We start from the raw sequence: 15,197 nt of genomic DNA, 5'->3' as shown, positions 1-15,197 counted from the left end.
GATCGGTTTCACCTGGGCGGGTCACCTGGGCAGGCGCGGGTCTGGCGGCAAAGCCATTCTCGAGAGGGATTTGTTTGCATAGTCGGCATCTCAAATTTATCTTCGTCGGCGTCTATGGCTTCCAGTCATATGAATGGCTCCATTCGCGGCCTTTGCGGCACAAATATCCTTGTGTTCTTGGGTGTCTTCTCTCATTAATAAGTACTAGTAATTGCAATCCCATGGCGAAGGGGCTGAGATTGCACGATATCTACATTGAGCACTCAACTAAGGCCTGCGCCCGAGTGTCTCCTACATTCACGTTCGGCCTATTGCTGCCTCCGTCATTTCGTGTCGTTCTACCGCTTCATGAGTCGTTTTTTATAGGCCGGCTCCTGTCCCCTATCGTCATCACGGTCGGACTCCTTACGTGGCTTCCCATCGTCACTCATCTGAGCAACTAACGTCGACCTGGGCCGCTTTCCTGACGCTTTGCATTCCTGTTGTTTCTCCTGCTGCCCCTGCTTCTCTTGCTGCCCCTTCAGCTTTTGCGGCATTGACGTGGTGATCCCGCTCGACTCCCTCAGTCGATCATTGTTCTCCTTTTGCAGATCCTGGATCTGATCGTTTACCGCCTCCGGGTCGCACGGCACAAGCTTCCCGTCTTCGGTCAAGAAGATGCCGCTCTCAAAGTCGGTACTCTCGGTCTTAACCCGGTCCAAGTTGATCAGGCAACACCTCGAAGACGTGTCGTATTCGAGGGGAAAGGGGCCGTAGGTCATCCTCTCCAACACGGATTTACCCTTCCACGACAGCTTGTTCTTTCGGATTATCAGCCCCAATTTGCCGTCACCGAAATCATGCAGTCGCAAGCAGTATTCCCAGTGGCCTTTGGTAGGCGGCGCTAATTCGAGAATGTCGTAGCAACACGCCGCTGGGATGTGGTCCCATTTGGCAGAGGCTTGCAGCTGAGGGTCACAGACGATCTTGAGCCTCGTGGTCCCGCTGTAGCGCTTTCTAAAGTAATGGGTACCGTCCTGCCAGATTGATCATTTGTCAGTGAGAAAAGCTTAACGATTAATCAGCATCTAGCAACACACGTCCATAGACCGGGTCGAGAACGCGAAGACCTAGGTAGCTGGAGTTCAGGGGAAATCTTACAGAATCAAGAGCTAGAGTGGCTGCACTCTCCCAGCTTATGAAGCTGCCATTGGCGCCCTTTAACGGGCGACCTATTTGGAAACCGAAAGCAGCCCCCCGGTTGATGAATTCTTGCACGGTGATATTATCAACCGCCGCAAGTGCAGCGCCTTTGCTGATATTGAAAGAGCTGTCGAGCAGGACATATTAGCAACTTCTTCATCTCCGGGCTTTTCGGAAATTTCAAGTTCTCGATGTACATACTCTTTCTCGCCCACTGCCTCGTAAAAGAGGAACGGTTCGTCAATCTTAAGTTGAGCACAAGCTTGCTGAAGATTCGCCTGCACTAAAACGTTCTTGCCACTGCCGCCGGACAGAACTATCTTGACGTTTGAGCCCAGGGCGACAGCTGCGTCTATCTTCTTCCTGGCGAGTCTAAGAGGGGTTTCTAGCCCGTCGAGGAAACATTGCCTGGCATCGGTCGCGCGTAAGTGTACTGATATACTACTGTGGTTGTCTGGATCCTCCGCGTGCAAGACCATGCTCGCGAATAAGCCTGTCTGGAGCCTCTTGATCTTGAGGTGGAACATCTCCAAAAGGTCTGCTCGTTGGCTAGGGAGCAAAGTTGATTTGAGTGACTTTTCGACGTAATTGGTCGCAAAATCATCAACTCTCTTCTCCCATAGCTGTGTACCGCCATGAGCGGCTGGTTGACCCTTTGTTAGACGTGGCTCTGTGGGTGGGTATATGGAAAATTTGGCTGGACTTACTAAAGGGTTCCCCAACTTGGAAGTAGTTTAACTCATCACCACTCCGTCGTACGGCGCTGAATATGCAGCCGTTCTGCGCCACCGCCGTTAATATCTCTACCGGCTAAGACCATACAGCTCCGGGCACTGCTATAGCTAACTCACCATTGTGTGTCCTCCAAAATCAAGAAAAACCAAATGACAAGGCTCGTCTACCTTAGTGAGTATCTGCTTCATGTGACGCGGGCTCGAGAACAGAAAGTGAGCCGACGCCAGACTCTCTACATGAAGCTTGATGCGACCGTGTGCGTTTGCAAATGTATTAGACTCCATCATGGCGGAGGCAATCAGGTTCTCGTAGCTGGATAGCTCCTGGGCCGTCCAGTGGGCGGGATGCGACAGGCCAACCTCGTCAATATGGAGCGCGCGATCGGTACAGAAATCTGTCACCTCTTTAAAGACGGTCCTCACGATGGCTTTCAGGGCCCTTCGGATTTTCGTCTCCATGCCCCTGAACTTGGCCAGGAGGCCATCGAGGAGCGGGTTACCGGTCTCGCGGTCTTCGCACAGGAACCATTTGGAGGGAATGGGCGTGCAGCTTCCGTTGTACACCTCACCAGTATACACTATACCGCCGCGGTCGTCGACATAGAGAGTTGAGTTGAAGGCTCCGGTCTGATAGCGGATGTCATGTCCAGGAACCGCGCCGCGGTTCCATATCGGGTGCAGCTCCTTGGTTTTGCGGATGCAAATGGTTGCACGTATGGCGGTGCTGCCCCAGTCTATGCCTAGGATGCTGTACGTCGCGAAGACAGCGGTCAGTCAGTTTATGAGATGAAGATCGCGGTTAAATGATTGAATTCGAATATGGTGATGAGTAAGGTTATGAAGGACTTACGCTGCCTCTGACTTAGCGCGAGCCTTGGACATGGGAAGCGAGATGTGACCACTCGAGCTGTCACAGTGGCTGTTTTGAGATGACGTCTTTGGCTTGGATGAGGCTCACATAGACCTTGTAGGCAATATTTACTCGTGAGACGCGTGCGAGACGAGTTGGAAGATATTTGCGCGCAAGTTGGAATCCGTCTTTAAACCTGCAGGAGAGTGAAGCTCTATGAGCACGTCCGTTGCCGCACTGAAAATGATGAATGAGGTGAGAATACGGATAGATGGGGTGGGTCGGCCTATGTTCTGGAGCACGTCCCCCTTTGCGAGAATGGCTGCTGTTGGCAGCGACTTGCTAGGTTACTGGCTGGTACGTGGGATTAAGGTAGGATCAAGTACATTAAAGTCTAGAGGCAGGTATGGATATGAGGGACGGCGTTAAGGACAGGAACTTGTACAAAGGCAGAATTACTCCACTGGGCGAGCTGAGAAACGCTGGCATGAGGTGGCTAGGGAAAAATTGCTGAGGGGCAAACGCAGCAGCAGTGTATTTCAAGTGCAGGCTTTCTGACCAACCTGGACACAGGTCAAAGAACGACGCGACTTTTCGCGACGCGGTAAGCTCTAAAGTGAACAGGCCAGGGGGGCCCATTTGTTTTACGCAGGGTAAACAGGGGTGACGGCCAACCTCACATGCTCTGTTCCACCTCATGCATCAGTGCCGATACATTCCATGTCGCTGCTTCAACGTGCGGACGGATTGAAAAGGAAACTGGGTAGTGTTTGACTTCACACTGAGTGCACCCGTACTCTTGTGACTACTCCAAGTAGCTGACCCTGCCAGTGTTCTTAAGGGTTAAAAGGAATGGGATGCCATCTCTTTCGCATGTCACCTCAAGACTGTTGCGTCTCTAATGGTATTTAATGGAAGCCTTCAATTTATCTCATATTTTTTGTTTGTCGAGGATGACGATTTCTTAAGTTCATCTTACTACCTTGCCTTCCTTTTCCTTGTCCATGCCATTACAAGCTCAATGAAATTCCCACAAAACTTCGCCGCCCGGCTTTTCGGAATCCATGACAGCGTTAATGACATCCACAACAACGTGGCCAATCATTCGGTAAGTGCAGACTTCGTGACTTGGGCAATAACCTAGCTCCCAGCACTCCCCAGAACTTGGGGGCTAACTGACGATTTCTACCTTGTCCCGGTACCATCTCAATCCTCAACTTTCTTGGATGACTTCGGAGATGACACCTAAAGCTGAAATGCTACTACCTTCATGGGAACGCTTTCACGACTCGTCAGTCAATGAAAGGTACGCCGCGAGAAGATAAGCAAAGCAAGGATGTAGACGCGCTTACCTGGCTTCCGTAAAACCCAGTCATGGCCTCTCCAGGAGCTGTGGCGACTCGAAAAGAAGTATTGCTTGGCAGGTCGGCATGAAAGGAGAAAAAGCAGGTCCTTCCTCGGTTCGTGGACACCTCAACGTAATTACTTTAGCGCAAATTTCTTGCGGACAATTTTGGACAACGGGCAGGCGAACATCGGCGACTAACCTTGAATGCAGCTATGAATCCTTCTTCAACCATCCATGTGTAGGCATCCTCAGGGTTAACATTTTCCTGGAAAATATCGACCGCACTGATAAGTTCGCCTCCTGCCCCGTCAATTGCAAAGTCGATTTCCTTGGTCAAATCTCCAGGCATTTGGCAACCGAATGCTCTATTGAGTTCTAGAGTGTCGTATGTGAAGTCGATGCGACGTATGCCGGCGGGGCTTAGGACAACTCTGAAATTATTGAGTCTTCGGAGGTGGGCACCACCTGGGCCGCCGAAGGAGGTCCAAAATAGTGGTTTGAATCCGTCCAAGTAATGTTCCCTGGGGGCGAAAGAAACTTCGTTTAAGCAGAGGTCTGGTCCCGGGATCTCAGGGTACCACATCCCCATATTTCTCAATCTGTTCTCATCCTGTGCTAGTCTTACGATAGATGAAGACTGTGGAGAGAGAGCCAAGCTCACAATTTTGCAACCCTGTGAAGTTAGCATAGTTGCATAGGACAAAGCTTGGGGGGTCCACTTGACTCACGTCAAATCCAATATCAAGGTCGTTGATGCGCTCATCTGCATTCAAGCGCAGTGTCTTGAGCGACATCTCCGGATTGCCAAGCCAGTGGGAGGTATCGGAATTTTGGTCGATGCATTGCAAAGCTTGAATCCCCCTTTCTCCCACAGCTAGCTTGAATCCGCGTATGTCTGAAATCTCCACGGACTGCTCGGTTGTAGTTCGGTAGCCTATTTGACGAACATCGCCCGTGGCCGTGGCAAACTTCAGTCCAGCGATGTATAGAATCTCGCCTATGGGAATAGACCAGATGGAAACCATCGATAGGTCTTCAGGGATGGTCAAGCGGTACGTTTCGCGTAGAAGGCAACCTTTATCCAAGTGGGAGTGGTGTGGCCCACTCGGTCTCTCCCACAAGTCGCCAGACACCTTTAAACACTGGGTCGAGCCTTGCTGCTGGGAAGGTTCTGAACCACTGTCGATCCATTGGAAGTCCAGAGCTGCCACAACTTTCTGGGCCAGGTTCCAAACACGAACTCTGTTCTGAAGGCTAGGACCTATGTGCGCATTGTTGGTTCGATGGTACAGCCATCTCCAGTCCCGAGGCTGAGCCCCATCCTGGGATTCAAAAAGCCATGAGCGGTCTGACTTTTGCTTGAATCTCGAGGCCCAGAACTGTTGACTATTAAAAATCGTCCAGAACGAGCGTGAGGCCAATCGTAGGTTCAATACATCCAAGGTCGGCAGGTAAATGGCGATCGCTGACCGTAGCTCTTGTGGGAGCGCATGGAAGCTGTCTCGCTCTGGCGCTGTTGCATTGGCAACAGGCCCCTTTGGACTTGGCCGCTCCTCGGGCGCCTCGGTGAGCAGGTGGTGGGCCTCTTCAGCTTCGTACGGGTTGGCGCAGAGAACAGGGTCGGGGTCCATGTAGTCACGGTCGGAAAATCTGTCCTCGAACGGAAAGTGGTGTTCATTATCGACGATGCTGGCTCCCCCTTAGTTATGGCCCCAGCTGATGCCCACTGACAGTAGCGGAAATGGGAGTGATTCGCAGACGTCGAACAGTCTCGGAAAGGGAACTGGACCCGGATTGAAGACTTTCTCTAAAAGGTCCCAGCAGGCGTCATGGAAAATAAAGCCATATCTTCCGTTAACTGGAGGGAAGCCCATAGCGCCAAATTGGTCTTCATCTGTACCGTCGTAGGTTGGGTCATCCCATCGACGGTTAGGGTCGACTGGGGCGATGAATGCGCCCCTTCCCGGGTCATCGTATAGGCCAACACCAGTGAGAATAACGCCATTTGTACTTGCAATGACTTCGGATTAAATTAGGATGCTTTATACCACCAAGAACAAACCCAGAACACTTACCTCCGCGGAACTGATTCAACCAAGAAACACTGCCTGGTGCATCGACGACGACCCAACCGCAGAGAGTGCACGAGCATACACGGGGACTCATGCTCGTGGCGACGTGGGAAAGGATTTTGGGAAGAACACAGAGCAGGGTAGTTCGGAATATTGGGCGGTTGCCTAAAAAGGTCCCATTCCCGCTACGAGCCCGATCGGGGGAATGTTGGTTCCGTGCCGTCACCCCGAAACCTGGACCTGAACACGGAGGGTACCTTGCTGCTAGGCTGCAGTTATCCACGATTCCAAAAACTTGAGCTGTTCATATTAATGCGAGATGATTCCATTTACTATTTCATCTGAAGATATACTGATACTTGATTCCATCCCATGGGGATGCTATCTATGCCTGTTGGTGTTTCTATCGACGTTCCTCACCCCGAAGACCTTTCCGTCAATATGGCGCTTGATTCTACCCTTCCGCGTCATCGCTTGCATTCACTCCAGTAGTAGGGATTTCAATGACCATAGCAAAGTATGAGTAGATTTCCTCAGAGGATGGCTCGTTGCCGTACTGCATGTACATGTTAGCTAAATCCAGATCTGAAGGTGGGCGACAGGGAAACGTACTGCCATATAATATGACACCTGCATATTCGACTCGCCGTTGTTCTTATTCAGCCAGATGATCTTGCTGGCGTCGAACTTATCCTTGTCGGTTCTCATGGCCTGGTTGATGATGCGTTTCATGTCATCTTGGTACTCAACCAGCTCGTCCGTGGAGTATGCTTGATTGATGAATCCTACGGTTCTGGTGTAGTACTTCCTACTGTTGTCGTCTTCCGAGTCCGATGCGGCCCCATTGTTGTTCTTCGCCAATGTCGGTTGCCTCTGAAATGGCTGGGAATCTGTATCTTCATCAGAAAATTCCCCATTGTAAAGCTTGCGCCTGCGAAAGCCTTTCGGGTTTTCGAGAATAACACACAAATGGACTTCCAAGCCGAGGCTCTTGAAGGTGTTGTAGATCACCATGTCAAGACCCTTGAGACAGAAAGGAAGGCCATGCTCCTTCTCCGTATGAGGATAAGCGTGCGTGCTGTAGACTCCTAGAAGTCTATCCTTGGACTGGAATTTCTTGGAGCTGAGCAAGTCTACAATCTGGTTATAGAGTGGCAGCGAAGTAGGGCTGAAAGCAGATTTTTGACCTCCGAGGTCTCCGTTTCCTGCTGTGGCATACAAGTTGTATGTCAGCGTAACCCTGTGACCGGACTTGACCTCGAACACTTCGTGTTCACAGTCGCTGTAGAAGGCGGCCCACTGAATGACGGAGTTGCTAGAGTTCTTGGCCCAGTCGAAGGAATGAGTCTGTCCAAAATGTCTCACGGCCAGCTTGCCACCTTCATGCTTCATCGGAAGACAGACAACCAAGGAGCCAATCCGATAGGGCGAACGAGGAGTATCGACGTGCGCTTTGAACTTGCCCGAAGGACCAGAGTAGATCTGTAAAAGGTCATGTCAGAGAGATCGAGGTTGTACACCACCATATATCAATTCACTTACATTCATGTTGTACAGCTCCGCACGGATTGCCCGCTTGTCTTCGTCCATGTCGTAGCTGGGGAGAAGAACCTGGCAGACAGCGTCGATGATGCCTGTTTCATACGGTCAGAAGGTGGTGCAGAAATCACCAGCACCGAGCTTCTGAGCCTTGCGGTACGTTTCATCGAATTCGTGTCGTCCGTCGAGACCAAATTTAGCCTTTTCAGAGACTTTGAGGAGGTGATCGAACGCTACAGCGTCGTCATTGGAAGCGACTGGGAAAGAGACTCGCTGGGGGCCAGGATGCTCCGCTGGATTGTCCCACCGAAGAACGACCGAAGAAGATACGACCTGAGTTGTAGGGCCAGATTGGCCTTGGAGCTGCTCGATTGCGATCTCGCCGCCAATAGCAAACGTACTACCGCCCAGATGTTCGTCTGAAATGGATTCAGAGACTTGCTTTGCAAGCTCTCGGAGCGTGGGTACGGAAGCCATTCTGCACTTTTGGTCTGTGGGGGCGGTGAACTGTTGATCGTAATGTCAGTTGAGACGAAGGTGGAAGTCAAGAGACGGATGTTGAGATGATGCAGAGTGAAGATATCGTGGAGGATTGCAGGGAGAAAGTTGGATTATATACTTTTCAATAATGTTTCTCCGATGGTCAAGGAACTAAGAGAATGCCCAAGTATGGTGGTACCGTACAGATCACAAAGGAAGGTAACTGATATACTACAAAGTGGGTCAATCAGGCAGCTGAAACTCAATAGAGTATTCGTCGAATTCAAAGGGTGTTGAATGGGTGGCTTGTATTTCGTGCTTAGGCACGTCGCCTAAAGCTATATACACCTAGGCGCAAAGTGGTCGTCGTTTATTGACTAAGTAGGTTGGACGCTCATCTCATATGTCCTATTTTTGCGCCTTGAGTTATATCAGCTTGATAAAGCCGTGCCTGCACACGCCAACCTCAACTTTGTAGGCTACTGGGGAATTTCACCAAATATTACATAGCCTCCTTAGTGATTCATGCACATCTCTTCCCTACTGTACCTGAAGGTGCGGCGTTTCGCGCACTTCACGGCCCTACATACTCAGAGGCCCTTTTCAACCTCCGCAAAGGCCTCTGCGAACCCAGGCTCCTTCTTCGTCTCTGCCCATATCCTCTCCTTGAGGCCATCCCCCTCAGATGTGTACATCACAGCCGGCCATCTGAATTCATGTCAGCTCCATGATCGCGCCATCTTCACCTCGCGAGATTCTTGTAATTTGACTTACGGCTTGATGAGTCCGTCCGAGGTGAAGCTCCCGTGACTCTCCCTGCCCTTTACTATTGCAGCATCAAGATAGCTTCTAGCGCCAACTTCCACACTGCGACCAATAGTCTTCTTCATCAGGCCCATGAACCATGACTCGCTTGCTGGCTTGACGATATTGGTGCCGCTGGTGAGACCCGAATTGGCCAGATTGACGATGATCTGGTTCGGATTGACGTAAGTCGCCAACTTGGCGACGAAAAGCTGGCCCAAGAACTTGGACTGCTGATAATTTTTCCCAGATTCCCACAGGGTTTCCTTGTCAGCCGGCTTGAACATGGAACCCGTTACCATATCCTCCTCGGGCGTGTGCCAGTACGTGAAATCAGAGCTGACAATGACTAGCCTCGCCTGATCTCCCGCTGGCTTCTTCTGCTTCATGACTGGAAGAAGAAGCAGGGCTAGTAATGTTGTGGAGAGGAAGTTGACCTGAAGCATCAGCTCGTGGCCTTCCCGCGATACTATAAAGTTTTGCGCGACCACCGCAGCGTTGAGAATGACGATATCGATCCGCGTCAGCTCCTTCTTGCACCGTGCAACAAAGTTTCTGACGCTCTCGTATGACTCCATTTCCAGGTGCCATACTTGAATCTGCGCCATGGGGAATTCCCGTCGCAGGCCTTCGGCGAGGGCCTCCCCTTTTGATGTGTTGCGGACGCCCATGATGAGGCGACCGAGTGAGCGCTCAAGGAATTGACGACTAGCTTCGAGGCCGAGGCCGCTACTGGCACCCGTCATGATGAGAGTGCAATCGGACAAGTCGAATTCTTCCGGGATCTCGGCTGGTGTGATGACGGCCTGGCGGTACAGGAAGGATAGCGGGTTGGCTTCCCAGCCCGCTTGGCTAGCCAACTCATTGGACATTTTGAGCGATTTTCGGATAAAGAGAATAAGCTAGATGAAGGTTTTGGCAATAGTTGCGGCGTCTGTTTCTAGAAACAAGCTTGGAAGAGCTCGAAAGGCGACGTCGACGTTTGATATAATCCCGCCGGCCGATCCGACAATTATGGAGCCAAGAAACACCAAACAAGTTGAGAGGGCCCCTGGTTCCAGCTCCTGTTCGCATGTGGTCGGAGAAGGGGTTATCTGGTGTGGTATTTGATGTCATGCGGTCTGCTCTTGTGTCGCAGAACCTTTGACTTTGGACCGGGTTCCCCCACGGGGGGCGCGGTGTGCATCGAGGACCGAGCGGGCGGACGTTGAACGGTCTTGAGACGCGCCAATGTCCCTCCGGGGGATCGGACGCTTATTCGCGCTTGGATTGGGCGCTTAGGGGGTGTCGTGGTCTATCATGCGTGCGACGTCAATCAACCATCCAGCTTTGTGTCATTCTGGCGCAAGTGCTGGACGGGGCCTGTCAAGGTCAGTGATGGACGTTTTGCATGAGGGGCTGTTTCGTCGCACGATCTACCGCAAGGTCGACTCGGCGCAGGGGTCAGGGATATCGGGATGTTAGGGGTCCACGACGCTCGGTGTGCGAGGTCTAAGAAAAGATACAGCTGCTTAGTCACCGACTGCAATGCTGTTGACTTGAGTGTCGAAGCAGTACGGCGACACTAAAACATCGTCTGAATACCTAGGCTGTAAACTATTGCTCCATCTGATGGATGAGATGTATTCGAGCAAGGCTTTCGTGTGAATGTTTCAACAGCCGCTCAGCTTTCAGCCACTGTATCGGGGTGGCATGATGTAAATGTATATCGGTGGGGGCCAATTACACCGAGACACACCGAACCAGGTAGCCGAATGCACACAGTTCGGTGGAGAGAAGATCTCGGTAAAGCAATCTGATGACTCAGCATATAATCACTTGATCGGGGGGACTTCGGGTGAGGCCGGCCAGGGCCTGTGCTTGGAGACTAATCACCATAATTAGGTACGTAGACAAATCTGCCCCTCCCCCTCCAGCTTGATTCGCCCTCGGATGGTGGGGTTAAAGGAAAGATGGGCGGGACCTGGAACCAGACGAGTGGGAGAAGAATGCAACATTGGCCTTTCTGGACGCCGTTTCGTCCTTCGCCAAACGTCGAGTCCCGTCACCGCCAATCCGCTGCCACATCTCCTCGAACCACTCTCATCCAAGCACCTACACAATCCAACGACCACCCCTCCCACTGCCTCTCCGGCCCCAAACCGCCTGCAGGATTCGAGAAGCGAAGAACCTCTGTTCCCTCTCGGTCTATCTAACTTTCTCTTTGTCTCCAACCTTTCCCGCTCACACCCGGACCTGAGTCTCCACCAAAGGGACCACCCCCTCCTCGTTCCTCCTCCGCCGCCGTTCTTTTAGCCTTCCCGATCCCGAACATCCGCCAGCCTCAAGAAATGTCCGGTCTCGACGCCCCCGAAATCGCCGCGGCCTACGATGCCGTCCGCTCCGACAAGGACGAGACGAGCTGGCTTCTCATCTCCTACGCCAGCGCCGTCGGCAACAAGATGACCCTCACAAAGACGGGCACCGGCGGCCTGTCCGAGCTGGCCTCGGAGCTGGACGACTCACAGGTCCAGTACGCCTACGTCCGCGTCGAGTACGCCAACGATGTCGAGAGCAAGCGCGTCAAGTTCGCCTTTGTCATCTGGATTGGTCAGAACACAAAGATTATGCGCAAGGCCCGCGTCAGCATCGAGAGCAGCGAGGTCAAGAGGGTGCTGCCGCACCACAGCATAACGGTTAACGCCGACCACAAGGGCGACTTGGACGAGGACGACATTGTCAAGCGGTTGCGCAAGGCTGGCGGCGCTGACTACAACGGTGGACGCGGCTAGATGCCAGGCAGGCTCGCTCAACCAGGGACAAACGTCCCTTTTTCCGAGACTAAGAGGGGAGAACAAAAAACCGCACGCATATATATTTCAGGAGGGAGTTCAGAGAGTGGCTATGGCCGGTGAGATTTGAGCTACGAGTACAACGGTATCTGGCCAGGCGGAGGCGCTTCAGGGAGCGGCATGCATACTCTTTTTTAAATACAGCATACACCTTGGATAAATATTTTGGAACCCAACACGGGGACCCGGCGCAAGCCGAGAGAATCAAGGGACTTACATTTCTTGTCAAGCATGCCGTTTGCTAGTCCCTCGCCCGGTTGCCAGCGATACGCTGACGCCTGACCATAAAAGTAGGGTCAAGGTATCGAGAATTCTCTCACCCCCCGGACCTGGATAACAGGCCTTAGAGAGGAATTCCATCCAGCGTTCACTGCGAGAGCGCCGATGCTTCCCTGCCTTGCCATCCAATCTTGTGCTACCTTATCTTGCCCTGTATAAGCGTACCTCAGTTGAACTCTGTCCTCTTCTCGAGCTAAAAGGGCATCATCGTCTGGCGGCGAATTAGCATCTGGGACGATCCCTGTATCGTCGACGCCTCCACATCCGGGGAAATTTAGGCATGGAGTAAATGGGTGGGTTAAGCAATTAGGCCGTTGGCATCGAACTGGAAAATCCACTTTGTCCTCTAGGACAGCCCACCTTCTGCGAGTTCCCCCAGTGGTCTCACCGGGTGCGCATCCCCCCAAGCCAAGACCCTACCCTTCGACAACCCATTCCATAGTTGTACTCGGCTGTTGTTCTAGACCCCGGGTTTACTGCCCGAAGGATCGCGGGAGGTCCGGACGGGCTCGCGTCTAAGCATGTATGCTAGATTCCTCGGACTTTTCGGACTCGTTGGGTGGACAAGTTGCTGAGTAGCAAATGTGGACTAGCTTGGAGCGACGTCAAAAGAACTTCCGCGCCTGGAACCGAAGAGCATAATGAAGAACAATCACACATGCCATCATGATAAATGCCTAATAGGTTCGAGAATTACCAGGGGAGCGATCTGTATACAAGCACGTGAGCGGCGCAGCGCCGTTGTTAGGCTCGAAGATACAACCCCGAATACATCCGTTCTCGATCAGCACTTAATACATAAGTCCACTAGATAGCCGTCCCTAGCCGCTCGGGACAACATTGAACATGGTTCTGATATAAATTATTCCCTCAAGAGCCAAGCGGTGGAAAAGGACTTCAGTTCTCAGCTTCGCTTGGCATAAGGGTGCGCTATGCCACGATAATCCCTCTTGGCGCTCGGTCAAAATCTGAATAGGCATGATTACACCTCGCACCGGGCCCTTGGCCAAAATAAGCTTTACTTCAAGGAGACTCTTTGGGACTTCGGATGCTAGTAATAGGCATGCACTGGAACTCCATTCAATGCCAACGTCCTGCCGTAATTAGCTATGTAGCCGAGGGAATTCATCGAATTATTAGCCGCAAAAATCCCTCGCTTTGATTTGCTCGCTTTTTGTTTACACTGCAAAGCCCACTACACTTAGTTCCCATCGTCCACTTTATACTAGTTCCAAGGAATTACTAACTCTCCTGTTAGTTAAACTCCTTTCCTACTGCTACCTGAATTGCTGCTTAACCTTCAGGAGGGAAGATGCGTTGCAGCCCACGATACTAAAAGCATAGTTGCAATAATCAACTTGGGAAGGCCCGCGACCGTTCTCTGCGGCCTCTCTCAAACCATTTGTTGTACCATTCCCTAACACAAATCAAGCATTGGAGATTTCCGTCAAGCTTGAACTCAATTAGGGAGTTGAATCAGGCCACAATTAGGGGGGTATGCTTGGTGCCAAGCCATTATAAGAACTTCCGTCAGTGTGGATCTCTCAGTCCATGTGGCACCAAGACAGAAATTCAGTCGACTGTGCCCAGACCTGAACCTTACGAGGCTACTTAGTCTGAGATTTTTGATTCACAGGAATTCTGGAATCCCTCAATCGCTGCCAAGCTTCATCCTGGCGGTCCAGAGCTATGTACTGCAACTTCACTATGACTTGGCAGATCCCGCAGGATTAACATTGGACTTTGAAAACCTTTGCATGCGTTAATTTGGTCTAGTGTGAAATTCTCGAGGAAATAAACCCTCTTCTTGAGACTTCAGAGCAGGCAGTGTGTCGAGTCTGATCTATCCTAGTGGGAAGACCAGCCTTATGGCCGAGGCTTGAAAGGTTCGGCCCCTCACTCACGGAGTATAAAGACTTGATCAAGTCTCACTATTCATAAGGCTCCAATCCACCTGCTCATCATCAACCGAAAGCTCTCAGTCATCATCAGAGAGTCTAATTCAATCTACTTTACTCACCATGAAGACTGTTCTCTCCGCGCTCGTGGCGGCCACCATGGCTCGCATCACTTCTGTAAGTCGCGGCTCTGACAACATTTTCTTCTATAGATAATAGGCCCCCTTACTGAATCTTGCTTTTCTATAGGCATCCCCAGTTGATTCTGGCCTCGTTGCTCGGGATGACAGTGTGATCCCCTACCCCATCGGCCTTTTGGGCTGGGAGGGACCCCTTACCCCTGGAGGTCCTGATGTTTACTACGAGGGCGCCGACATCGAGGCCATCAACGCCCAGATCCTCGCCGATACCCCCGAGGCCTCCATCTTTGTCAACATCACCGAATCCGGTGTTGAACAGAGAGATGCGCACGACAGAAGCCCTCTCAAAGCTCGCCAGGTATGTATTATCACCACACCTCAACAGCAGTCTTACTAATGAATGACAGGCTTATTCTCAAACCTGCGGAGCTGGCCGCTGGGGTCTCTTGTCCCAGATTGATATCCAAACTGGCATCAACCACTTATACAACGTCGGTCGCTGCATCGTGCAGGCGCGTCAATGCATCCGGACTACCTGCAACCAGGATTCGGCCATTGCGTGGTGCAACGACAACACGTACGCCATCAACGTCCCCTGCCGTACCGTCGCCGACTTTGCTTCCCTTGCTATGTGGGAATGCGTCAACTGGCGGGAGATTCCCTTCCCGAATCTTGCCTCTACTCAGCGTTTTCACGAGGCTGAGCGCTGGAATATTATTCTGTCGGAGTGCGGCTTCTTTAGCCCCGGTGGCCAGCCAGTTTAATTTTCCCTGGGAGATACTGGCAAACTTGTCTGTGGTCACAAAAGAGCGTCGTTGCTTTGATGTCTCTTTCGTGACCACACAGAGGCTCAGTCACTTGACCACATGGACAGATTCCGACCATGGGAAGACTTAGGCAGGTCAAGTCATCATAATGAAGCAGAAGCTATCAAGCCTAGCAAGAAGTATATCGGATGTAGTCTCTTCTTATTTCATTTATTTGTATGTCTCTCATGCATGTTTTCGGAATGGACCTTCGCTTGCTCGGGTACGCATTTA

The 15,197-nt window shown here is 51.6% G+C and overlaps 6 protein-coding genes across 6 annotated transcripts; 2 read left to right on the top strand and 4 right to left on the bottom strand.

Moving 5' to 3' along the window:
- Positions 1-179: 179 nt before the first annotated feature.
- Positions 180-3,254, bottom strand: BDZ83DRAFT_635183 (uncharacterized protein). The gene is made up of 6 exons (XM_060509154.1): positions 2,767-3,254; positions 2,034-2,664; positions 1,890-1,962; positions 1,384-1,825; positions 1,141-1,309; positions 180-1,016 (listed from the first exon to the last, which is right to left on the bottom strand). The coding sequence occupies exons 1-6, from the start codon at positions 2,796-2,798 to the stop codon at positions 339-341; spliced, it is 2,025 nt and encodes a 674-aa protein (XP_060360442.1). The 5' UTR covers positions 2,799-3,254; the 3' UTR covers positions 180-338.
- An 804-nt stretch (positions 3,255-4,058) lies between these two features.
- BDZ83DRAFT_722896 (uncharacterized protein) lies at positions 4,059-6,280 on the bottom strand (the record flags this gene model as incomplete). Its single annotated transcript, XM_060512516.1, has 5 exons — positions 4,059-4,238; positions 4,374-4,787; positions 4,843-5,803; positions 5,846-6,134; positions 6,190-6,280. The coding sequence occupies 5 exons, from the start codon at positions 6,278-6,280 to the stop codon at positions 4,059-4,061; spliced, it is 1,935 nt and encodes a 644-aa protein (XP_060360441.1).
- A 200-nt stretch (positions 6,281-6,480) lies between these two features.
- BDZ83DRAFT_744025 (uncharacterized protein) lies at positions 6,481-8,202 on the bottom strand (the record flags this gene model as incomplete). The annotated part of the gene is made up of 4 exons (XM_060513149.1): positions 6,481-6,742; positions 6,799-7,668; positions 7,729-7,820; positions 7,857-8,202. 4 exons carry the CDS (start codon positions 8,200-8,202, stop codon positions 6,641-6,643), a joined length of 1,410 nt encoding a protein of 469 aa, XP_060360440.1. The 3' UTR covers positions 6,481-6,640.
- A 300-nt stretch (positions 8,203-8,502) lies between these two features.
- Positions 8,503-10,214, bottom strand: BDZ83DRAFT_45735 (retinol dehydrogenase 12). The gene is made up of 2 exons (XM_060503205.1): positions 8,980-10,214; positions 8,503-8,913 (listed from the first exon to the last, which is right to left on the bottom strand). Exons 1-2 carry the CDS (start codon positions 9,879-9,881, stop codon positions 8,796-8,798), a joined length of 1,020 nt encoding a protein of 339 aa, XP_060360439.1. The 5' UTR covers positions 9,882-10,214; the 3' UTR covers positions 8,503-8,795.
- Positions 10,215-11,339: 1,125 nt separating this feature from the next.
- On the top strand, positions 11,340-11,780 carry BDZ83DRAFT_587676 (cofilin/tropomyosin-type actin-binding protein; the record flags this gene model as incomplete). Its single annotated transcript, XM_060506066.1, has 1 exon — positions 11,340-11,780. One exon carries the CDS (start codon positions 11,340-11,342, stop codon positions 11,778-11,780), a length of 441 nt encoding a protein of 146 aa, XP_060360438.1.
- Positions 11,781-14,140: 2,360 nt separating this feature from the next.
- On the top strand, positions 14,141-14,921 carry BDZ83DRAFT_761655 (uncharacterized protein; the record flags this gene model as incomplete). Its single annotated transcript, XM_060515192.1, has 3 exons — positions 14,141-14,194; positions 14,267-14,515; positions 14,565-14,921. 3 exons carry the CDS (start codon positions 14,141-14,143, stop codon positions 14,919-14,921), a joined length of 660 nt encoding a protein of 219 aa, XP_060360437.1.
- Positions 14,922-15,197: the final 276 nt, after the last annotated feature.

This window comes from Colletotrichum acutatum (genome assembly GCF_030867785.1).
Source record: "Colletotrichum acutatum strain CBS 112980 chromosome Unknown BDZ83scaffold_118, whole genome shotgun sequence".
Taxonomy (NCBI): domain Eukaryota; kingdom Fungi; phylum Ascomycota; class Sordariomycetes; order Glomerellales; family Glomerellaceae; genus Colletotrichum; species Colletotrichum acutatum.
The sequence above is the reverse complement of the archived record's forward strand: the minus strand, read 5'-3'. Positions and strand labels throughout refer to the sequence as shown.

Excerpts from the sequence above, each read along its gene's own strand:
- BDZ83DRAFT_635183 (XM_060509154.1), bottom strand. The coding sequence starts at position 2,798 with ATGTCCAAGGCTCGCGCTAAGTCAGAGGCAGC. Across the intron at positions 1,826-1,889 it reads CCAAGTTGGGGAACCCTTTA|CCGCTCATGGCGGTACACAG; the intron begins GTAAGTCCAGCC and ends AGGGTCAACCAG. Across the intron at positions 1,310-1,383 it reads GAGGCAGTGGGCGAGAAAGA|CTCTTTCAATATCAGCAAAG; the intron begins GTATGTACATCG and ends CCTGCTCGACAG.
- BDZ83DRAFT_45735 (XM_060503205.1), bottom strand. The coding sequence starts at position 9,881 with ATGTCCAATGAGTTGGCTAGCCAAGCGGGCTGGGAAGCCAACCCGCTA. Across the intron at positions 8,914-8,979 it reads TCGGACGGACTCATCAAGCC|ATGGCCGGCTGTGATGTACA; the intron begins GTAAGTCAAATT and ends ACATGAATTCAG.